This window comes from Pimephales promelas, chromosome 9 (genome assembly GCF_988280905.1).
Source record: "Pimephales promelas chromosome 9, fPimPro1.hap1.1, whole genome shotgun sequence".
Lineage (NCBI taxonomy): Eukaryota > Metazoa > Chordata > Actinopteri > Cypriniformes > Leuciscidae > Pimephales > Pimephales promelas.
Genome location: NC_142777.1, coordinates 1,312,561 through 1,337,500, shown reverse-complemented (window position 1 = coordinate 1,337,500; position 24,940 = coordinate 1,312,561). Strand labels below are relative to the sequence as shown.

The 24,940-nt window shown below is 39.9% G+C and overlaps 2 protein-coding genes across 4 annotated transcripts in view; both read left to right on the top strand.

Annotated features, from left to right (window-relative positions):
* The window catches only part of rnf103 (ring finger protein 103), a 6,915-nt gene extending 6,325 nt beyond the window's left edge, over positions 1-590 (top strand). Inside the window, exon 4 of the mRNA XM_039653649.2 lies at positions 1-590. This exon is cut by the window's left edge and continues 1,156 nt beyond it. Coding sequence (XP_039509583.2) covers positions 1-180 — 180 coding nt within the window. The 3' untranslated portion in view covers positions 181-590.
* A 1,208-nt stretch (positions 591-1,798) lies between these two features.
* On the top strand, positions 1,799-24,001 carry immt (inner membrane protein, mitochondrial (mitofilin)). 3 transcript variants are annotated; one of them, XM_039653652.2, is made up of 14 exons: positions 1,799-1,983; positions 2,956-3,020; positions 3,262-3,454; positions 5,631-5,766; positions 10,691-10,786; positions 11,185-11,286; positions 11,387-11,520; positions 13,914-14,017; positions 17,379-17,514; positions 18,736-18,865; positions 19,190-19,410; positions 20,913-21,044; positions 21,342-21,471; positions 22,922-24,001. In XM_039653652.2, exons 1-14 carry the CDS (start codon positions 1,942-1,944, stop codon positions 23,527-23,529), a joined length of 2,229 nt encoding a protein of 742 aa, XP_039509586.2. In that variant the 5' UTR covers positions 1,799-1,941; the 3' UTR covers positions 23,530-24,001. The 3 variants fall into 3 exon arrangements, with proteins under 3 accessions (XP_039509586.2, XP_039509585.2, XP_039509587.2); XM_039653651.2 differs by having other exon boundaries at positions 19,187-19,410; XM_039653653.2 differs by lacking the exon at positions 10,691-10,786 and having other exon boundaries at positions 19,187-19,410.
* Positions 24,002-24,940: the final 939 nt, after the last annotated feature.

The window sequence follows — 24,940 nt, the reverse complement described above, 5'->3', positions numbered from 1 at the left end:
CTGGAGAACTTTGACACGGATTGCCTGGTCATGGGTCTGCCGTGTGGTCACGTGTTCCACCAGCAGTGCATTGTGGTCTGGCTGGCCGGTGGGCGGCACTGTTGCCCCGTGTGCCGGTGGCCGTCGAACAAGAAGCGACCCGCGAGACCGCGCGCTACTGAACCGCTGGATCCCGAATAACCCTCGTCTCGCTTCTTGCTAGTGTCGTCAAACGGGCCGACTTCGGTTCTAAGGCGATACTGAAATTTTTAAATGTGACTCACAAACGCCTCTGATCACGAGCTCATCTGTGATGTGTCTCGCTGATGTTCATTTACAACACGTTTTTGAAGCGCTGATCATTGTGGCCAATCACGGATGAGCTCGTGAATACAACGGCCAATCAGAGGCGTCGGCACATTTTTTTTAAATTTCAGTTTCGACTTGGTTCCGAAGCCGCTACTTTTGACAACACCACTTCCTGCACTTATTTAAAAAAGAAACAACAAACAAATGACTTGATGTGTTTAGTCGTTAGATTCATAACATTGGCTCCTGGGGTTTTTGTTGGTGGTTTTAACTTTGCACAGTTTAATAAAAATAAAAAATAATTTTTTTTTTTCTTTTTTTTTTTCTTCAAAGGGAAAAAAACTTGATTTGGGTCGAATGCATTGTTCTGAGATGATAAAAAAAAAAAGATTTTAAAAGCTAAAAATGATACGTTTCTGTTGTAGCACTCATCATGAATCCCAGTGAGACGTTGAAGACAAACCCATGTGTTCCTGTACTGAGAATCACATCGTGTGTTCAGTGTGTCTCCAGAATGTGAATGATCTAAGATTGAGTTCCCTTACTAAATCATGGGGGAGATGCGAGTCTTTATATAAAGGTTTAACACTCTGGGCATGTGCATATGTTTTGTTTTTTGAAGAAAAAAAAAAGTGATAGCTTTACATAACGTGAATTTAAAAAAATGGCTTTCGACATGCAATTCTTCATGGCTCCATCTGCATTTTATGTTATTGTCTTGTTGGAGCATGTTAGTTTATTATTATTTTCCGAACAGCATTTTTTTTTGCCATTAACACTAATACAGACTTTGACTTTTGCTGTTCGTCAGAGTCTAAACGTTATTTGGGAACTTATACCTGTAATGATGTTCAATTCAATAAAGTCCCGTTTTCTCACCGGTGTTACAATGTGGATCTGCTCAGTTTTGTCAAGTCACAACCATTTTAGTTAAATATACATGATCTCATATAGATCAATGGTAGCACGCATTACATAAAGGAAACTTCATTGCAACCTCACCTTATATGCCTCTCACAATAAGTCATTATGAAGCACCCAAAATACTATATTTACAGTTATTAATGATGTTTGTTACGGTTTATTGAGGTGCTATTAATAGATGTGTCATATTACAGTACTAATGAGACTATAGCATTATGATATTTTAATTTTATGGTTTAATTGTGCTGAAAACAACGCCACAATGCAAATGATTTAAAAACAAACATTTTATTTTAAGGTGTCATAATTATATACAAGTACTGAGTAATATTAATGTTAAATAAACTACATGGTTAGGCTGAGAGTTAGTGGGAGACTGCAAAATAAAAGTGTTACCTCTGTACCTCAGCAACGAAAGCTTCATGCTTTCTATAATCTGTGTATTTAATGGAAGATTGAGTATTATCATTGCAATGCATGTAAGTGTGAGCACGGGAGAGCTAACGAATCCGACTATTTCCCATATTTCCTCTTCTGCGAGCTCGTGACGTATGTTGACGTTGGGCGTGCCCACTGCGCATGCGCTGCTCTGTCACAACGCGCACCAGTGCTGTGCTGCTGCTAATCTACAGTGTGCTGAGGGATAGTCGCTGTCGAGGTTGATCACATTGATAATGTTTTGCTGAAACTGGTCGCATATTTCTGATCTCCGGTCCAGGACGCAGAATCATGCTGCGCGTGTGTTGGAAAGGGGCGCGTGCAGCGGCGCGGGTGAGTTTATCCTGCGCGAGCGGTCATTCAGTGACCCACAGCGAGGCCCGATGACTCGAGTCGTGCTAAATCACGGTTAACAGTAACCCCATGAGTGTTTATGTAATTAACCGTTGATTATATTAAAGCAAATTCGTGGTGAGTTGGGGATTTCATCAGTTGAGGTTTGTTATTTGTAGTTTAGGTGGCGCACCGGTATAGAACGCTGTTGTACGTCAAACGACGTAACGTGCGTTCGAAAGAGGCGTTTCTAGTATGATAGGCAGATCCGTCGAACGAATGAAATCTCACGATGACGTGAGTGACGCCCCCCTTTACCAATAAAAACCTAGCATGTAAAAATGGGCGGGCTTTGTATGATTCATATTTTCTGACACACAAGCTAGCCAACAGCTGTCTGGAAATCTTTAGTTTTTACATCATGTATTCGTCGTTATTTACATGTAACGGTATTTTACTTACACCCTGTTCACGTAGAATATTGTAAGCGTACATATTATGTACTACAGACCGTCAATTGTTTATTGGTTTTGTCCAATAGAAGGACGTGACCTTGTCATTGTAAAGTTCAGAAAGTTTCCCACACAAACGCTGACGTCATGTTCACCATGGCGCTTTTATGCAAATTAGTGTATCAGTGTAATGAATAATCGATGCCGTGGAAAGAAGCTGATAAACTTTCAACCGTCTTAATGACATTGAAGAAATAGAAACGAATTTTTAGTGACAGCTGTCCATTCATTTATTCATTCATTCATCGTTGCTTATTGCGTTTTACTTGCCTTTTATATATCATAAACCTGTTTTTACTGATCAACATTTAAATCTGAAATGAGTGGCTGTTTGTCTAAAACGTTGATGTAGAAGTTCAGTGTAGGAGAAAGCTAACTTATCTCTTGAATGTTGAATGCTGTACTTGATCTAATGTAGTGTGTGTGAGATGTTGATGTGTGTGTGTTTGTTTCTCTGCAGTGTGGGAAAGCGTCGGCCCAGCCGTTACAGCACTGCCGCAGATACACCACAGCCGGACACTCCGGGTACCACCTCAAACCCTAACACACAACCTTTATTACTGAATTATACCATTAGCATATTATTCCATTAGTGCATTAGCATGCCAATGACCTGTGACTGAAGAAAATCTACCGGCGGCCATAACTATTTTTTACCGGCCATGAAACTGTTTTAGCAAAATTGTATATACTAGTATAAATTCACAACTATCTATTCCAATTTCGACAATTTATATAAGTTTAAAACCAGAGTTTGTGCACACAGGTCTTCTGCGGGGAAGGTCGTGGCCGCCGGTCTGCTGACGGTGGGTGGCGGTGTTGGTGGGACGATCCTCTATGCCAAATGGGATCCGAAGTTTCGTGCAAACATAGAGAAGAGCGTCCCGTACTCTGATCAGGTGTTCGAGATGGCGCTCGGGCAGCCCGCGCCTCCACCCGCTCCTGTGCTGAAGAAACCGGTAAGAGTTACGCTCACTTCACTTCTCAGACCATGGAGGGATTCAGACGCTGTGCTTCAGTCGAGTCTCCTTCATTTATACAGCGCTTTTAACAATATGGACCGTTTCAAAGCAGCTTTAAGGGCCATACACACCGGGACGAATCAGCGTTTTTTCAACACGTTTTTTGCGTTCGCACCCAAGCGATTTTCTCTGACGATGAGCCGAGTGAACATGCTAATTCATTCCCTGACATGATTCATCTGGCCTTGCATCTTCCTCGTCTTATTTCTTCTCGGCAGTGTATATCTTCTTCGCCGTTACGTATGTGTGCTCGGTAAGCAGTGATTATAAGCAAGTACTTAGTTACTGTAATTTAATTACTTTTCCCTTGAAAATGAAAAGTAAGGGATTACTCTTCATTTATCTGTAATTTAATTACAGTTACTTCTGATGTAATTGAGGTAAATACTGTGTATGGATCAATCCGATCTCACAGCGATTCGTATGTATTTTATAAAGTGTCTAAATCGTATGACCACACTCGTACAAATTGGTATGAATTATTGTAAAATATGTATGAATAAAGTCTGAAATGTCATGAGATCAGACATAAAACAATAGTGGGTTTAACATCAAAATGTATCGTCTGATGCTAAAAAGTATGTTTTTATAATGTAACCTTCTCCACCTTGGTCAGTTTAAGGATAATTCATGCAATTTTATGGTATTTATTTGAAAGAATTAAAACAGGTTCATGTCGATCCTTGTATTATTCAGCTGGTTGAGATTAATATGGGATTTTGAAAGTAATTATTAATTAAAAGTTGTTAAATACTTTTTAGAGAGTAATTCGTACAGTAATCTAATTACACTATTGAAGATGTAATTAGTAATTAGTAATTAATTACTTTTTAGAGTAACTTACCCAACACTGTCGGTAAGACCGTTGTGTGTTTGAGCGCCCCCAAGTTGTGTTTTACTGTAACTTCAGAAGCTCCAGACACGTGAGCCAATTTTTTGACGCGGCGTCAAACTAAAAAACGAACCCGAGCCGTTTTAAAAAAAAATGACGCTTTTACGTGTGGCGTTTTTCGCGTCGGTGTGCACACTCACATTAGCGCCCTTTGTTTAGTCACGAGGCGTTAAACGTCGGCGAGTATCGCGCGCCTTTTACAGTGAGAACAGGAGATTACAGTAACAGATCTAGAATAAAGTTATAGATAAAGTTAGTTTTGATTGATTCACTTCCGTTGTAAAGATCATTAGTTCATTAGTACACAAAAACGTGAATCTGTGAAACGCTGACGTGTGCACATGCGTGTCACGTGTTCATCTATAGACCTTTTGTAGCCCCGCCCCTTTTCAGCTCTGCGCTCGTTGTCTTTTGTCTTCCCGGTCTGTATTTTCACAGCGATCTTGCCTATTTATGATTAGGGTTGGGTATCGAGAATCGAGTATCGATTGGAACCGGGACTTACTTTTAGTTTTTCCCGGAATCGTTCAAAAGTTAGAATTTCGATTCCTAGTTTCGATATTCACAGTCCGCCGAGCGGAAGAAGAAACCGCTGAACAACACCAACGAAGAAGCGTCTACCGGAAGTGTTGACATAACCACGCGAGTCGAACATGAGTAGCTTACGTCGGCGGTCCAAAGTGTGGCTTCACTTTTCTAAAAATAACGAAATCTCGGCAAAATGCAAAATTTGTGACAAAAGGAGTATTTTTACAGAAGGAGTATTTCCTTCAGAAAGGCCGTTGGTTAGCAAGGTTAGCTAAACTTTTTTGGCCCCGCCTCTTAAAAGAATCGGAATCGAGAATCGCTAGGAACCAGAATCGAAACAAGGAATCGGAATCAGAATCGTTCAAATTCAAACGATACCCAACCCTATTTATGAATGAACGGCTCGTTTTAAAATCTTCCCGCTCTACTGATATTTGTTAAGACATCTGCTTTAAACATTACAATCCTCGTGATAACTTTTGTTAACTTTAAATTAAGTAAATCCACTTCAAAAGCTAATTACTCTTGGACAGAAATGCCATAGAGATATACAGAGCGACCGCAAAAACGGAAGCTCAAAGACTGTATTTTAAAAGATGACGGCGCCCACGTTTCTCTGGTGCATGAGGTCTATAGGGATCAGTGCTTGGATGTCAGTCAGGTGGATGTGAACAGGCATGTTTCCTTCAACAGGGGAAGATCGAACCCCTGCAGATCTCCTCCGTGTCCGAAGCGCTGAAGGAGTCCAAGCAGCCGAAAGCTAAAGCTGATCCGACACCTGTAAAAGCAGCGGCACCGGCAGAAGAAGCTCCGGCACAGACACTCCAGGGTGAGCGAGACTCACACACACACACACACACACACTCGCCGTCTGTGCTCTTGACCACTTGCTCTTAATGTGGTCTTTTATTTCCTCTTAAAAAGGCGTAAAGACAGCAAGTGTGTGTAGAATAGTGTTGTCAAAAGTATGTCTGATGTTTTCAGCGCTTTGAATATAAAGCTTACAAAATGTTTATTATAGCGGGAAACTAGCGCTACGACCCTGAGTCTGCCCTACTTTATGTCCAGGAGCCGATGTGTGGTCTGACATTATCCTTCACTGAAACACATTGCCCTCGTGCACTGTAATGTAGTCTAGTAGGTTAGACTAGTGCACTTGAGCATTTAGAGCTGCGGGATTTACTGTTAAAAAATAATTTTTAATGACCTCAATATTCAAGATAAGAGGCAAACATACCTCTCTGTTATATTTACAGCATTTATTATAGTTAATATCGGCACGATTACAAAAGTGATATTGGTTTTATACAACAGTTCAATTAACAAGTAGCTAATATTAAGTGACTTACACAATATCGCCTGTTTTTGCTCTATTTCACAAATGAAAATTGTTCGATAATTTTTTTTTGTCAACCAACCAACAACCAACTTGAACACGAGCGAAATCCACATGGGGATCTTCCTTCGAGTTTGCCCACGTTTTATTAAATGTGTCCACACTTTAAGTAGGGATGGGCAACGATTAATCGCATCCAAAATAAAAGTTTGTGTTTACATAATATATGTGTGTGTGTGGTGTGTATAATTAATTTGTATATATAAATACCAACACATGCATGTATATATTTAAATGTGTTATTAATATATCAAATATTTATATATCATATTATTTATGTATAAATATATATAAAGTATATACATGCAAATATTTCTTAAGTAAAAACATGCATGTGTGTGTATTTTTATATACAAATTAATTATACACACTACACACACACATATTATGTAAACACAAACTTTTATTTTGGATGCGATCAATCGCGATTAATCATTGCCCATCCCTAACTTTAAGGCACTCAGATCTCTTTATAATAGGGCTGTCAAACGATTAATCGCGATTAATGGCATCCAAAATAAAAGATTGAACACATGCTTGTATATATTTAAGAAATATTTTCATGTTTATACTGTATATAGATTTATATATAATTTATATTGTATATAATATAAATATTTTACATATAAATAATATTTTTTTCTTAAATATACATGCATGTGTATGTATTTATATATATATACAAAATAATTATACACAGTGCACCCACATACATTATGTAAACACAGACTTTTATTTTGGATGGAATTAATCGTTTGACAGCTGTACTATATAATAGATATTTTTTATTTCAGTGATCATGGCATGTACTAGTGACCAAGAGTTCAGTGGGTGAAAGGTTACACAAGACTGACAGCATTACCTCAGAGACAGAGCAGTTTAATCAGAGCAGTGTTGATCCCAACCTTACCAGGACGCCATTATACGAGAAATGAATGTTTTAGTTGTTGGTCTTCTTGGAGGCAGGGCATTTTACACGAGATCTGGAGGATCATGCAGATTTCACTTGATTTAATGCACTGTGACAGAGTAATTAGAATTTCTGGTATAATGTCAATATTTGACGTCTACTATTAGAAATAATACTTCAGCTGTAATAAAATGTGTCGGTCACAGATAGATAATGCCTGACAAACATCTGTTCACTCCAAGAGAAAATATTATACTATATATATACATATATATAGCGCAAAATACAGTTGGATGATTACCAGGTGTGTTGGTTCTGGAAATCTCTCATTCATAAGTCCTCTCCTGTGGCCTCATGGGATAGCACAGTGTCCATCAGATGGAAGTAGTTGGTCATCTGTTCACCTACTGTTTTATGAAAACCGTGAATTCAGACATACTGCTCCATTAATGCACTGTTTCCTCCTGCGATATAGTAGGTAAGTGGATATCGGGGTGAGGGTGGGCGTTAAAGGGTTAGGTCACCCTAAAATGATGTCATTAATGACTCTCCCTCTTGTCGCCCCAAGCCCGTCAGACCTCCGTTCATCTCCAGAACACAGTTTAAGATATTTTAGGTTTAGTCCGAGAGAGTGTACGGTATACTGTCCTTGTCCAGAAAGGAAATAAAGACATCATCAAGGTAGTCATGTGACATCAGTGGGTTAGTTACAATGGTTTGAAGCATCGAAAATACATTTTGGTCCAAAAATAACAAAAACTGCCACTTTATTCAGCATTTTATTGACTTCAACTAAACAAAAAGTTACACATGGGTCAATAAAGGACAAAGAAGTGTCGTAAACACGTGATGCCTCATTTTAAAGAAGAGATGTGAAAACATCTCAGTTCTCCAGCGGCGGCCATCTTTGTTGTAAACAAACTCAACCCAAGCGCTCTTTGCTGACGTGGTGATCATCGTATAAAGACCGCCCTGAGGATTTGATTGGTCCGAACATACTTGCTTCACAACGGATCAAGTCCAAACCGTACTTGCCGAGCTCAGATGTTGTGGGCGGGGCTAAGCTAATAATATGCAGGAGCAGAACACAGGTTTTGCTTTATGGGCCAAACCTGAAAAATGGCTCCATCTGGTAAACAAAAAATTAATAATTTTGAAGCCTTGCCAACAGAATGAAAGCATATTAACAAAGATTGCATCATTGGATACTTAAACGGCCGTTTCAAAGGGGAGATTTCTGTCCTATTGTGCGTTACTGGTGTAAAATAAGTTTACTAAAGGAAATGGGGGTGAAATAGTAAAATTTAAATTAAAATACACACCTGTGCCAAAATATATGCAGATGGCATTAATAACACAGGCAAAATGGTCGCACAAGGGTTAAAACACACACACACACCAGAGATGGGGACTCGAGTTTGAGACTCGGACTTGAGTCGCACTTGAGTCACACAAACACTGACTTCAGACTTGACTTGCGACTCGACCCAAAAGACTTGTGAGCAATCTGTTTTCATGCAATTATTGCTTTCTAAATCTAAATTCATTTTAATCTATTTCTATTTTCTTTTATTGGCGCATACATTGGGGAAGCGTATGATAAGCTGCATGTCCCCCGCCTTTTGCGCCCACAGCGGGGGAAAACAAACCAGCCGTCTCCATTGACTTGGCATCTGTAGATTTCTCATAAATTCAACAAAAGTTTGGCATTGTAAATCATCCTGCTGCTCCGCGATCTGCACCGTCATCACAGACATCGCTAGAAAGCTCTCTCTCTCTCTCTCTCTCTCTCTCTCTCTCTCTCTCTCTCTCTCTCTCTCTCTCTCTCTCTCTCTCTCTCTCTCTCTCCAGTTCAGTGTTGTCGGATCCAAATATGGTCATTTCCTTTTTTTTAATCAGCAACCAATCGCGAAAGTAAAAGGGGGGATTTAAAGGACAACTCCGGCGCAAAATGAACCTTTGGTCTAATTACACATTGCTACCTAGTCAACCGTTATCTGAGATTTGTTTTCATGATTGCCGAATGTAAATAGTGTTATCTCTAAAAACAGTTTAGCCTATAACACTAGTATAATGCTAGTATATAGGGCATAGAGTAATGACAAATAAAAATAGCTTGTTATTACCACTAACAAGGCTCAAAATAGCCCCACAGTAACAGGATAACATAATAAGGGTCTCTACATTCAAACCGAAGCATTGAGAACTTTGTCAGTGTCCAAACAGTTTAATAAGAAGATATTTTATACACACAGTCAACTTCGCGAATACAGGAAGAAGCCATCTTGGAAAAATAGTCTCTACCAGTCGATCTACGAACGTGCGCTGAACTGTGCAGGATCTCATATGGTTCGTTGTTTCCAGAAGAAACACAAACACAAACCATTTTCTTCTCTTCAATATATACACGTAGCCTACTGTTCGCGCTCACCTTATCACCTTATTCACATCTCACCAGCACACTTGGATCGGTGTTCGTAGATTGACTGGTAGAAACTATTTTTCAAAGATGGCTTCTTCCTGTATTCGCGAAGTTGACTGTGTGTATAAAATATCTTCTTGTTATGCTGTCGTGTTAGTGTGGGGCTATTTTGAGCCTTGTTAGTGGTAATAACCAGCTATTTTTATTTGTCATTACTCTATGCCCTATATACTAGCATTATACTAGCGCTATAGGCTAAACTGTTTTTAGAGATATAACTATTTACATTCGGCAATCATGAAAACAAATCTCAGATAACGGTTGACTAGGTAACAATGTGTAATTAGACCAAAGGTTCATTTTGCGCCGGAGTTGTCCTTTAACTCTAATTGAGCAATCTCATTGGCCTGATGGAAATCGTTAGATCCCGTTTTGTGTTTTCTCAAAATGACTTTTCTCCCAAACTCCAAGTCTGAAATCTCCACTTCAGTAGCCCCTATATACCAAACCTAACACACCAAACTGTCCAGTCTTGTACCTAGTTTTATTGTGAAGACTATTACAGATGGATTTGTAAATATATTATTCCTAGCTTGATTTATATAACATTCTTTTTTCTAAAAACATGGCAAATCTATTTAAGGCTGATAACAGGATAACAAAAGTAGATATCCATAAGTATCTATTTTTCCCCCATCTATTACTGTATGTGAACACAATGAAAAAAATATTTTAAACCTGGCTTTATCTAATAGGCTATTCAGATTTCGTTTTTTTTGTTTTTTTTTAAATATATGCAAATTCGCACATATTTAATTAGACAATGCTTAATAATTTAAGACATGAGACTTGACTTGGACTTCCAAAAAATGACTTGTGAACATCTCTGACACACACACACACACCAGCTGAGTGTTTGTCCTGAACCCACTAAAGCGAGTGCTGTGCTGGATCTGATGTGTGTTTCTCATGAGTACCTCACACACTCCTCAGTTTAATGTGTAATCGCACTACTGTTGTTGCAGAAGCCTCAGCAGAGGCCGCTCACATAATCTCTGCTATCAGCGATGTGCCCTCTATGCCCGCGCCGGGTACGAGTGACGAAAGCCCCGCGCCGGCAGGTCAGAACCGGCTCACACACACACACACACACGCCTGCTGTGTGCTGTTGGCCATTAGTGTGTCTTCCTCTCTGCATGATCTCAAGCGCCGTCCATCCTCCGTGTGATCATGTGACGCATGCTAACACCCGCTGTGTTCACTGTGTTTTCTTCAGTTCTTCACTTACACTGTGTGTTAACCACTATTCTTTCCCAATTACTAACCAATGTCCGTCCTCTTTTTTATGAGTGTGTGTGTGTGTGTGTGCAGCCAGTGAAGTCAGCGCACTATAAAGATGTATTTATTGTCTTTCATTATTTCACATCACCCATTTTTTTTGTATTTTTGTTTGCTAACTGCTTTAGTGAAACATGATTTTATTTGTAATGTGTGTGTGTGTGTGTGTGTGTGTGTGCAGCTGAAGAGTGTCATCATGAGCCTGAGCTGAAGGAGAGACCGGCGGAGGAGGTGAGCGCTCGACTGGAGGAACAGGACCAAGCGGAGCAGCGCGTGCTGACAGGCGAGTCTCACACACACGTCTCACACACACACACACCTGATTTATAGAGATGTTCTCGGTATAAACTGTAGTATCGTACGTCGTTCTTCTGAAATTGCAGCTCTGACGGCGGGGCTGGAGGAGTCTCTGGGCAGCTCTGCTAAGGTCACCCTGCAGGCCATCGGAGCGCAGGAGGCGGCACTCGCTGCCATCACTGCACACACTGACCAGCTCAGAGAAGCCATGGACTCACAGGTGCACACACACACACACACACACATACATAATCAGGCAAACTCACAGAATACACCAGAATCACAACAAACCGACCAATCAGAGCAGAGTAGACCAATACGCACAACCGGCACATCCGGGAACTTAACTGTCGATTTTGTCCCTGCCCCCTTTTGGGGGTAAACAAACTAGACTCCCCATAGACTTCAATACAAAATAACGGCAAAAACCAACGTCTGTACACAGCCGACAGGTGTAAATAACTTAATAAATCACTTATATAAAACATGTCAAGTAATTATATGTAGGGATGGGTACCGAAACCCGGTATTAAACGGGCCCCGGTACTGAATTTTGAAAGACCGCTGTATCGATAAGCTCGGACGTTACCGGTTCTGCTGTCGGTACTGGAGAAATTATTTATCATTCCTATAAAGACGTTATCTTGAACATGTTTATATCGCCAGCCTTTTCTATAAACTATATTTTAATTAAACCATTTGTCTGTGTTGCAAATTTGAAATTCGCAGTTCAGCAGAGAGAGAGAGAAAGAGAGCGATCTCTCACGCAAAGCCACAGCACGCGCAACACGACAGCCCTGCTTAATGAGTGACAATGAGGACAGAACTAAACATCCAACGTAGTTACACTTTAGATCTGGGATATTATTCTAATATATTTTGTATTGCGGCCTCCAAAGATTATAAAAAGAAGATATTTGAGATAAAACCGTTAAAAAACAAGACGCATGATCTGTCCAGCTTAAACTTCCTTTACTTCACAGCACTGCGGAGCGCTGTCAGTTCTTCCTAAAACCCAAACGTACCGTCAGAATCAGCACGATCGGCGATTGTTGCAAAATGCTGTCTTCTACTGTTGCAAGATTAAGAAAATGACTATTAAAAACACAAAAGCCTGCGCAAGAGACGCTGTTCACAAGGCGGTGCGCGCTCCGAAACGGACTGCAACGAGACAAAAAAAGTAGCCGGGCTTCGTGCGTCCTCCTTAACTATCAAATATACATACAAATGTCAAAATGACCAGCTCTGAGATTCGCTTAAACACAGTTTATTCACTTAAACACAATTATGTCTTAAATGGACGTAAATAATAGGGAGAAATTGATGGTGCTTCAGTTACCGGTTACCGATTAGATTTGCTCTAGGTCTTAAAGGGGCAGCAGTCTAATAGCCTAAACCTGCTGACGATTCAGCCATTAATGCAAATCAAACAACAAAAGGCAGAGAAAATCATTTACAGCTTTTGAATGAGTAACTTTAGATTTAATAAGCATTATTCTATCTATGATAAACTATACAGTGCTATTTTATATTTGATTACTAAATTAGGTTTCTTTTCAGACAGAAACAATTACCTGAAAAGATATGTTAGTACACCTTTCTGAAATTAAAGCACTTTTTTATATAATTTGTATCTTTGATTGATTTTATTCTTGTGTTTTTACTTGTTTTTTTTCTTATGTGTCCTTTTTGTATATAAAACAAAAAAGCCTGCACATTGCTGCATAACAAAAATATATTTTTCTTCGTTTTGCTTTTTCTATTTTACATTTCAAAATATAGAGTTTAATTATGTTCTTAATTCTTTAAAAAAAAAAAAAAAACACCAAAAAGAACCGATAAGAATACCGTTAAAGTACCGGATCGATAAGCGGTATCGGTAAGAGTAGTAATACCGATAAAACCTTAACGATACCCATCCCTAATTATATGTCCACCCTGCCCGCCATAGAGCGTGAAAGATAGATTTTTTATGCCCACAATCAACTAGCCCAGGCTACCAGCCATCATCATCATAAATTCATAATATATACATTAAGGTTTTTTACTTTAAAAAACGAAAAAAAATCATTCAGGGGCTTAAGCGTCCGGGTGAGACACCTCTGGCCACTGGGTGGGGTTGTTGCACCAATTTGATGCTGGGAGAATAAAGGGATGTGTTTTTAAATTGGCAAAATTAAGTTTGTGTATGTATCTTTCACGCTCTATGGCAGGCAGGGTGGACATATAATTACTTGACATGTTTTATATAAGTGATTTCTTAAGTTATTTACTGTGTACGGACGTTGGTTTTTGCCGTTATTTTGTATTGAAGTCTATAGGAAGTCTAGTTTGTTTTCCCCCAAAAGTGGGCGTGAACCTATTCAGAGACATTCTATGACGCAGCGGCGGTTGTGCGTATCACAACAGACTGTGCACTTCGGACCAATCAGAGCGGAGCAGGCTCTCGGAAAGGCGGGGTTTAGACTGAATCCTTGTGTGAGAAAAGAGCTGATGCTGCAATATATAATGAGAGAAAAAACATTATATATAGAGTGTGTGAGACGTCTGAGGCTGTGACGAGCTGATTTCTGTGGTCATAACACGTGTGTGTGTGTGTGTGTGTGTGTTCAGACTCCTCCAGATGAGAAGTCAGCTCAGTGGAAAGCTCTGACTGAAGCTCTGAGCGAGAGAACCAGAGCTGTGGACGAGGCTGGAGACGCCCTGCTGAAAGCCAAGTGAGATCAACACACACACACACACACACACACACACACACACACACACACACACACACACACAGAGATATTGAGGAAGACACTGTGACTGGAGCCTTACTTCACACTATCAGCTGTTTTGGCATGTTAATGTTGCATGGTATACAGTCCCTCCAGAAAAACGCGATAATGCGATCGCTGAATTCAATGCAAAATCAGCCAAAGTCCGCATATTTATGCGGGGGCCGCATTTTTTCAAATACGCCGCACTTTCGCCACATAAATTGCCGATTTCCGTGCAAAATATGCGGGGTTTGCATAATTTCATAATCCTCGCATTTTCGTTGCAAAAAAAGTATTTTAGCAGAAAGTTAAAAAATGTTGCGTTTGCTTCACACAAGAGCAGCCATTTCCCCCTGTTTCCATGGGAACGTTATGAAGTGACGCAATTACGCGACGCCAGACAGACTCACGGAGGCGATTGACATCTCACAAATCGAACTCGTATAACTGTCTGTCACACGTTCTACCGTCACATCGTTACTTAATAAACAACATAAGATAAAAGAATTAGCATCAAACAGAAATGACCCGCACACATGGGGTGTTCGAGGCGCACATATAACACTGCAGAGAGCTCTTAAAGGGGCCACACCTTATTTACACTCTTACAGTCTGAAATAAAACAAGATTAGTTCCCAGCACTTTCTATGATGTAGTATGCTTGTTTATCAAAGGAAGTAATAGAAATGACTCTTACATTAGCCGAGTGAGAACAGGATGTTGGGGGAATCACTGAAAAAAATAAATCTTTTTCATCAAACCGCAATTTTTGCAAGTTCTCTCAATTTTTGCAAATTCCTGCAATTTCATCGCATAAAATTGCATAAATATCCCGCATATTCCATCGCATTTTTAAAGAAAACGGGCCGAGTAATCAATCAATTTTTGCCCGCAACAATCACAAAAAAAGTCCGCGTTTTTCTGGAAGGACTGAATACTATTATGGTAAATGTTATATATAAATCGCAATTTTTTTCACAAATTTTTGGAAATTACCACCACAAAATCAGTCATTTTGATCGCAAAAATCACAAAAAAAAATCGTGAAATCCTGGAGGGACTGGGTATATATCGCTATATATATATTAGGGCTGTCAGTTAAACGCGTTATTAACGGCGTTAACGCAAACCCAACGGCGTCAATTTCTTTTTTTATTGCGCGATTAACGGTCTTTTCGGTTTTTTCACATGCTTTTGCAACATGACGCTGCGCTATGAAACCCATTCGGAGAAGTTGGAGAACAACATGTGTCACGTAACGTTACATTTACCTCAGGCCCTATGCCTTAGACTCAGCACGCATGTTAGTTGGACTTAAAATAATTGCTATAGAGAGGAGCATTTTGCTAAATATGATAACTATATTACACATTTATTATATTTGACCTATATCATTAAAATATTATAACGTTGTTTGTTATTATAATAAAACGCATTGTTTAATTTGAGTTAGTTTTAACCTTTGATAATACCAGCTGACAGGGCTCCCTGTGTGTTCACTCTGCATTAGGTAATTTATTTTTGGAGAACAATTAACATAACACATTAACGTATCTACTGTACCTAATATTTATCCAAAGGAATTGATATTGAATCAATATCAGAATCAAATCTTTGAAATTGTGAAATTTGTGTTAAGCAATAATAAAAACAGTATAGTCTTTGTGTTTATGGTTAATAAACCTAATAAAATTATGTTTAGTTAACAAATAATTTGACAATCACAATAAACTTTTTTTTTTTTTATTCCAATCCACCCATTTCATGTTATTATGTTACATTTACACTATTTACAATGACAGGGTCTGCTGCCCTCTTGTCTTTTTGACTTGTTGTTTTTGATTGCACTTTAATCCAGATAATATCACAGAAGGGAATATCAAAACAAAATAAAGTTAAAACTTGTTTTGAACAATTTCTTTGTCATCTGCAGATGACAATCTGGGATTTTTTTTTTTTTTAGGCCATATCGCCCAGCCCTAATGGAAAGTTTACTTTTAAAAAGTTGCCAAATGGTTCAATTGACAAGACCTGATCTGTGTGTTTTGTCGTTGTGAACTGAGCTATCATCATCGCAGCACGTCCAGTCTGAAACACCACTTGATGATGGCCAAGCACACACAAAAAGAAATCAAAGGACATTTAGAATAGATAAAAATGTGCGATTAATTGCGGTTAATCACAAGTTAACTATGACATTAAAACTGTCACCCCCCTTTTTTTTGAATATAGATGAAAATGCACATTTCGAACTTAAATGATTGTAATTTAAGAATGCTTTGGAATATAGACATATGATTGGTCTTGTTTTAAAGAAGACATTTGGCAGATTTTTGTAGAAGTGAAATAAATTAAGAAAGTGAAACAGAAAAAAAGTTATAGAAGTTTGAGTTTATGGAAATGTACAATGTAAAAATATTAATTATTCATATTTTACATAAAATATATATTTTCAAAACCTGGGCTACTCTAAAACGTCAGAAAGATCAAAGCCAAAAATCTGAACAAGTTGTGTTTCAAATTTTAGATTGATATCTCAAAAAATGAGCTTTCAGTGAGATTTTGTTTGGGCGCAGTACCAAACTTTTTCACTAGGGCACAATCAGACTCCATTACTGCCCATATAAGGGCGCCTGCATTTCCACTCGTGTTTTGAGTGATATGAACCATTATTTTCACAATTTTCAAACAATTTCTGAAGTAGAGATCCTATTCAGAAGTAGTATGGGAAGTTTGGCAGATTTTGAAATGAATTGAACCTCTAAGAAACACATACAAAGAACACGCATGTAAGTCATAGCTAGCTACCACGTCACAAATGGTGAATTTATTCTTTTTTTTCTTGATATTTCAAACTTTTCAGACCTTTTTTCCAAAATAATTGAATGGATTCTATCTTTTGAACTTTTGGCATGAAAACAAACTGAGGTATCTACCATTGTTTCAGGATTTTTCATGTTTACTGCTATTTTAAAATAAAGGTCTGAACACGCCTTATGAGTATGAAAATATTCTTGTTGCATATTGATAAATTATGGCTCCTCTGTAATATATTTTGAAAATCAGTCACCAAATATGGAAACTAGAGATTGTAAGCTTTGAAATGATATATAGTTTGTCAATATTATTTAAGGTATTTACTAAGATATTATTGTTTTAAAAATATAGTGGCAAACGTCCCACTATATTTTTAAAACAGTTAAGTGGTTAATGCGATTAATCGCGATTGACTATTTTAGTCGTTTGACAGCAATAATATATATATCATCTTATTTTTGTTAGGAATTAAATGTGTGTGTGTGTGTGTGTTCCAACTCAGAGGAGAGCTTGAGAAGCTTCGTGAAGTGATCAATAGCGCAAAGCAAAGCAAGCTGGAGTCGGCGAGACCTCAGATCCTGGCGGCCGAGGAGAACCTGCACAGCATGATCGTGGATCTGGACCGAGTCGTCACCAAGGTGAGCGTCTTGGGGAAACCCGGCACACACAGTCAAACCAAACAATATTCACACACCTGATAGCATTCGTGATATCTCTTTACTAGTGGGATCAGGACATCACACTAAAGGAAAGAATAAAGTAAAGTGTGACTTATTATACCCAGAATCAGTTCAGTTTATTTCTAAAGCACTTTTAGTGACCGCAGCCAGGCTGACCTCAGTACAGTACAGAATAATAATACCACATCATGATTACTAGGGTTGGGTATCGTTTGAATTTGAACGATTCTGATTCCGATTCCTTGTTTCGATTCCGGTTCCTAATGATTCTCGATTCCGATTCTTTTAAGAGGCAAAAAAGTTTAGCTAACCTTGCTAACCAACGGCCTTTCTGAAGGAAATACTCCTTCTGTAAAAATACTCCTTTTGTCACAAATTTTGCATTTTGCCGAGATTTCGTTATTTTTAGAAAAGTGAAGCCACACTTTGGATCGCCGACGTAAGCTACTCATGTTCGACTCGCGCGGTTATGCCAACACTTCCGGTAGACGCTTCTTCGTTGGTGTTCAGCGGTTTCTTCTTCCGCTCGGCGGACTGTGAATATCGAAACTAGGAATCGAAATTTTAACTTTTGAACGATTCCGGGAAAAACAAAAAGTTCGTCTCGGTTCCAATCGATACTCGACTCTCGATACCCAACCCTAATGATAACAGATCAAAGGAAACCCAGAACAAAACAAGACGTTACAAAGCCTGTATCTTCAGACCTTATTACAGTGTAGTGAAACACACCGATAGCTCTGCGTTTGATTATATAGAGATTTATAGACCTATCATGTATTTATAGACCTAGATTTAGATTTATAGATGTATAATCCTAGATTATCCAGAGATTTATAGGCTATTAGTCTCGATTCTATAATTAACTGGTGACCAGTGTAGGTCTGTCATGAGGGGAATCGAGATGCGTACATTCTTACAGCCTTTCTAAAATCTGCATTGAGCTGAGGATGTTCTTCTGAAGTGTGTTTTCTGCTCTTTTTACACACACACTGAACAACATGAAGCATTGCTTGGTCACTGGTTGAGCTAAACTGGTATTATCTAATTGTGGAGTTCAATTTAACAGATATTCAACATAATTCATGTGTGAGAGTCCAACAGAAGGACAAAACCAGTCAAACACACAGTGTGTCTCACACATGTGTGTGTGTGTCTGTGTGTGTGTGTGTTGTGCAGGTGCAGACGGCGCAGTCCGAGGCGAAGGTCGTGTCTCAGTACAGTGAGCTGGTGAACGAAGCCAAAGCTCAGTTCCAGCAGGAGCTCGCCAACATCACGCCTGAGATCCAGGCAAACTGGAAGGGACTCGGTGAGATCACACACACACACACACACACACACACACACACACACGGCCCAGTTCACTAGGGGCAGAAGTCTTTCGGCACCTCACGATTCGATTCAAATCAATTCTTGATTTTTTTTAATCAAATTTTGATATGTGTTTTTGTTCCTTTAAGAATAAATGCACGGATCTAATATACTGTTACACATGTGATTTCCTCCCTATTGTGGTTCGCGTGGGAGTCGCTAAGAATCAGAATCGCTAAAATATAGCGATAGCCAACCCTAGCGGTAGATCATGCCAGACAAGACCGCAGTTCCAGCTCTGCTCTGTTGTGTTTGCCAGCAGGGAAGCTGAGCGCCGATGACCTGAACTCCCTAATCGCTCATGCGCACCGGCGTATTGACCAGCTTAACCGCGAGCTAGCGGAGCAGCGCGTGCGCGAGCAGATCCACATCGAGGCGGCGCTGGAGCAGCAGAAGCTGGAGGACCAGAAAGCGCTGGAGCGAGCCGTAGCGTCGGCACTCGAGCACAGCCGAGAGGACATCCGGATCCAGCAGGAGAAGAAGGTGCTGCAACACGCTAACACACACGCTTACATGCTAAACATACTCACACGTTAAACACCCTTACACGCTAACACACATGCTTACATGCTAAACACTCTCACACGCTGACAAACTGAAACGTTAAACACCCTAACATGCTGCAACACATGCTAACATGCTTAACACACTCGCGCTCACATGCTAAACACATTGACATGCTAAACACTCACGCTGCAACACACTCACACTGCCACACGCTAAACACACTCATACGCTAACACGCATGCTTACATGCTAAACACCCTCACACGCTAACACAGTCAAACATTAAACACACTAACATGCTGCAACACATGCTAACATGCTAAACACGCTCACACGCTAACACACATGCTTACATGCTAAACACCCTCACACGCTAACACAGTCAAACTTTAAACACACTAACATGCTGCAACACATGCTAACATGCTAAACACGCTCACACGCTAACACACATGCTTACATGCTAAACACCCTCACACGCTAACACAGTCAAACTTTAAACACACTAACATGCTGCAACACACGCTAACATGCTAAACACCCTCACACGCTAAACGCATTGACATGTTAAACACTCACACGCTGCAACATGCTAAACACACTAACACGCTAAACACCCTCGCATGTTGCAACACGCGCATGTTGCAAAATGTTAAACACACTGACACACTGCAACACACTCACACGCTAAACACCCTCTCACGTTAACACACGCTTACATGCTAAACATACTCACATGCTAAACACCCTCACACGCTAACACACTCAAACGTTAAACACTTACATGCTGCAACACACGTTAACATGCTAAACACACTCGAGCTCACACGCTAAACACAATGACATGCTAAACACTCACACGCTGATGCACACTCACGTTGCAACGTGCTAAACACACTCACACGCTAACAAACTAAACACCCTCGCATATTGCAACACGCACACGTTAAATAAACACACTGCAACACGCCAAAACACACTCACAGGCTACACACACTCACACGTTAACGCGCTAAACACTCACAGGCTAAACAATCACATGCTGCAACACGCTAAACACTCACGCTGCAACAGGCTAACAAGCTAAACACACTCAACGCTCAAATGCTGGGACACGTTACAGTTTTATTTTTCTGCTCACCAAGGCTGCATTATCTAATCAAAAATACAGAAAAACAGTGTAACATCACTTCTTTTTTGACCAGATATGTGTGTATTCTTAGGAATGTCAAACTTAAGAATTAGATTTTTAGCATCAGTAAGAATGAGATTAAAATTACAAACCAATCATTTACGTTTCACCATGAATGCCATTGATTCTGAGTTTATGGCTGAAGAAGGTCTTGCTTCAACGCCGAAGCTGAACACAGGAGTTGGGACACATTACTATTTTAAATGTTTTTGATCAGAAGTCTCTCCTGGAGCAGTTTTTAAAGCTTAAAGGTGTGTGTGTGTGTGTGTGTGTGTGTGTGTGTCAGCTCCAGGAGGTGCGTGAGGTGCTGGAGGCGGAGATGAGGACTCAGCTGAGGCGTCAGGCGGCGGCTCACACTGATCACCTGAGGGACGTGCTGAAGGTTCAGGAGCAGGAGCTGCGTCAGGAGGCTCAAGAGGTACACACACACACACACACACACACACACCAAGCGCTCATTAACAATTCCAGCTCTTCACGCCAGTAATGCGATGGGCGACCTGTGTGACTGACTGATATTGACTCCTAGATGCCAAGAATCGATCTGTTAGTCAGTGCTGTTTTCATTGATCAAAGCTGGACTGAACATTATTCGTAGCTCCTCCCGTACGATTAATCGCAGTTAGCGTTGTGCTATTTCATATCAAAAATAACAAATCCTGTCAGTTTGATCAGTGAACACAGTAAATGAAAGTGTGTTAATGTGTGTGTGCAGGTCCTGAGCAGTAAGATGATGGAGCAGGAGACTCATTACCGCAGACTGACCCAGGAACAGCTGGACACCTTCACGCTGGACATGAACGCGGCGTACGCCCGACTCAAGGGCATCGAGGAGGCCATCGACAGTAAGCCTTCGCCAGCTGGCTCGTCACACACACACACACACACGCCCGTTCGAGCCGTAGTTCTGCTGTGAACATCGTAGGGCTGGTTAATAAATATCGATTTCTCGATATTAATCGATTCTCATTTTTACGAACCGATATCGATTCTTAAATCTCAAGAATCGATTAGTCATCCTGTTTCATTTGAATGAATGGATCATTGTATCGCGGCTGCGCGCATCCAAAAAATCGCAATGATCTTTGTCCTTTGTTACTATTGATATGAAACAAAGTCTCAATTTTCAAATTACGTCCATTTTCTTTAGAAATTCAAAAACATAAATAGTGTTTTGTCGCTGTGGCGTGAGATCGCTCTGGAGAAGCAGCAGCGCTGATCTCTCTTCCGGCTTAATAATACCAGTCACAGCGCCAAATAAACATGAATGAGCATCTGAAAGTGTGTTAAAGATAGAGGACAACTTATCCAAATCCGGATCATGTCACATTGATTCGCTCAATCAGCGTTTCAACCGTGGAAAGACGTCAGTTAAACTAATCAATGTCATCGTCATATTTACCTCAGAAAACCCACATAAACTCGTTAGTCAGCTAGAAAAAATAACTCCAGAGAGGAGCATTTTGCTAAATATATACACCATATTACATATGCATTATAATCTTAATGTTATTCAATATTTAATGCATATTTGAATAAATCTGGCAAGTTTTTATGATTTAAATGTTTATATTTCATATAATCTTCTTATTATAAAAATAATAAAAGTGTAATTTAAGTGTTTGTATAGCTACAAAACAGTTCATTATTACCTTCATATTAGGCTAATGAAGCCTATAGGCTACAACTAGACTCCCATAGTTTACAGCATTAGTTGTTGACAAAATTTGCCATTTATTGTAAATGATATCCAAAATAATCGATATTGAATCGAAATCGAATCGAATTGTGAAATTTGTGTCAATACCCAGCCCTAGAACTTCGGCTAACGGTTAGCGGGTCGCGGCAGTGCTCTCTGTTTATCTTTTGCAAAATAGCTTTTTGTGGTATCATCCACACATGCGTTGATAACATAACTGCAGTAAAGTAATAGCCGTGTTTACTTAGGATAATACTGTATTTTATATTATTAAAACTTGTAAACTTTTATCTATTAAGACAGAATTTTCGGTAACACTTTACTTGAAGGGGTGTGCATAAGACTGACATGACACCTTCATAATCATGACATGACACAAGTTTTATGTCATGAGGCTGTTATAACATGTTAATGACAAATGTGTAAAAAAAAACCCACCATAAATGAATAGACAAAACTTTATCGAAGACAGTGATATAACATTTATAATAAATAAAAATTAGGATCACACTTAAGTCATCTGTGCCCACATTTGTCCACAATTACAGGATTAAGGGCTAAAAAGTGACCTTAATGTGTTCTCTTCTGTCTCCAAGGTCATGTGACTGCTGAGGAAGAGGCCCGTAAGGCTCACCAGCTGTGGCTCTCTGTAGAGGCTCTGAACTACACGCTGAAGTCCGCCGGTGCCGACTCCCCCACCGAGCCTCTAGAGGGCGCTGTGCTCGCCATCAAAGAAACCTGCGCGCAAAACGAGTTCGCCCAGGCGTTAGCCACCGCTATTCCCGAAGAGTCTCTGAGCCGAGGCGTCTACAGCGAAGCTAGCCTCCGCGCGCGCTTCTACGACATCCGCCGGCTCGCGCGCCGCGTGGCGCTCATCGACGAGACCCGCAACAGTCTTTACCAGTACTTCCTGTCCTACCTGCAGTCCGTCCTTCTGTTCGAGAGGGTGGAAGAAGCGCCGCCGGCGAAACTAGCGGGCGAAGATCTCGACACGTTCAAGCTGCTCGCCTACGCCACGTACAGCATCGAGCGCGGAGACCTGGAACTAGCCGCCAAGTTCATCAACCAGCTACGCGGCGAGTCGCAGCGCGTGGCGCAGGACTGGCTCAAAGAAGCCCGGCTCACTTTAGAAACCAAGCAGGTGGTCAGCCTGCTCTCGGCGTATGCTAATGCCGTGGGGTTGGGCACCACGCAGGCGCCTTAGCCACACCCACGTGACCTTAGCCACACCCACATGATCTACATCACCCATTGGCCACACCCACATATCCCTTAGCCACACCCACTCTGTGGAGATTATGTAAATTACGAGGTCTGTCATTTGCCCGCTGTTAACGGAGCCTTCTGCTCAGCTGATTAATTTATTAATAGTTTCGTGTGCTATCCAGAAATCTGTCCGAATTACGTTTGCAGGAAGTGTTTGCCCTTTAAACAGTTCTCAAGTGGCTCCTATACGCGTAGAAACACATCTCCAGGTTTTGTTGATCCCGACAGTGGCGGCACTCGGTGTATATGCCGCGCATCTCACGGATGCTAACCTGTTCACGGTGCACGTGTAACGCTTCAGTTTCAAAGTTATATATTTACTGGTTGTTTATTAACCCAGACTGTTGAGAATAATCAGTGCTCTTCTCATTTAGGATTGGAGATCAATAAATCATGTTTGTTGACAAGAATGGCTTTTCAGTTATTTGCATGTGTGAGTTTTAAAATCAGTCAGATCTGGATTAGCAGGTGAAAATCCAACGTTTAATGTTGTTTATTTGTATATGTGGTGTTTTTAATACGCTTTAAGTCAAAGACAGTCTCAAAAACAAAAGCTTTGAAATCGCTGGTGTTTCTGACGTCACAAACCACCTTGTAACCAATCAGATCAACGTGTGATCGTCAACCAGTGGATCTCTGAGTGAGTGTATATATTTGGACACTGGAAAAAAAATGTATTTTACGTGTTTACCAATGATCAAAGTACGATTTAATAATGAAGATGGGCTTAAAGTGCACAGTCTCAGATATTTTAAGTGTATTTACTCAGATCCAAATTGGAGGAAAGATTTAGGAATTACTGCTCTTTAATATGTAGACCCCTCTTTTTCAAGGGACTTAAAGTAATTAGACAATTGACTCAAAAGTGGTTTCATTGACTGTCTGTAGGCCAAAACGCGGAAGTGAGTTAGCATTTTAGCACTCCCGGTTCCCTCGCTCTAAAGTCTATGGGATTTTTGAATGGGTTTTTGCTAAATCTCCTGAAATAAGGTTTGTGGGGAACAAAGCCTCATATGATTCACGTTTTGATCTATGACATAGAACACACAGTTATAACCTGCTTGTGTGTTTTGTTTTTTTTTTAACTTTATTGTGTCTGTGTTTTTTAAAATCTTTATATTGGCTTCAAAATGTATAAATTTTGTATTAACTTGTGAAGATTATCTTGATAGACAAAACGTGTAAGAGTCACTTACTCTTTTATTGTCCTTTATAATTACAGTTTGTGAATTATGAACATTAAGAACATTTTGAGATAAGAAGAATCTGAAAAATAGGCCAAACTAAATTAAAACAAAATACGAAATGTATCGAATTTATTCACAATCTTTTTTTAATACAGATTTGTG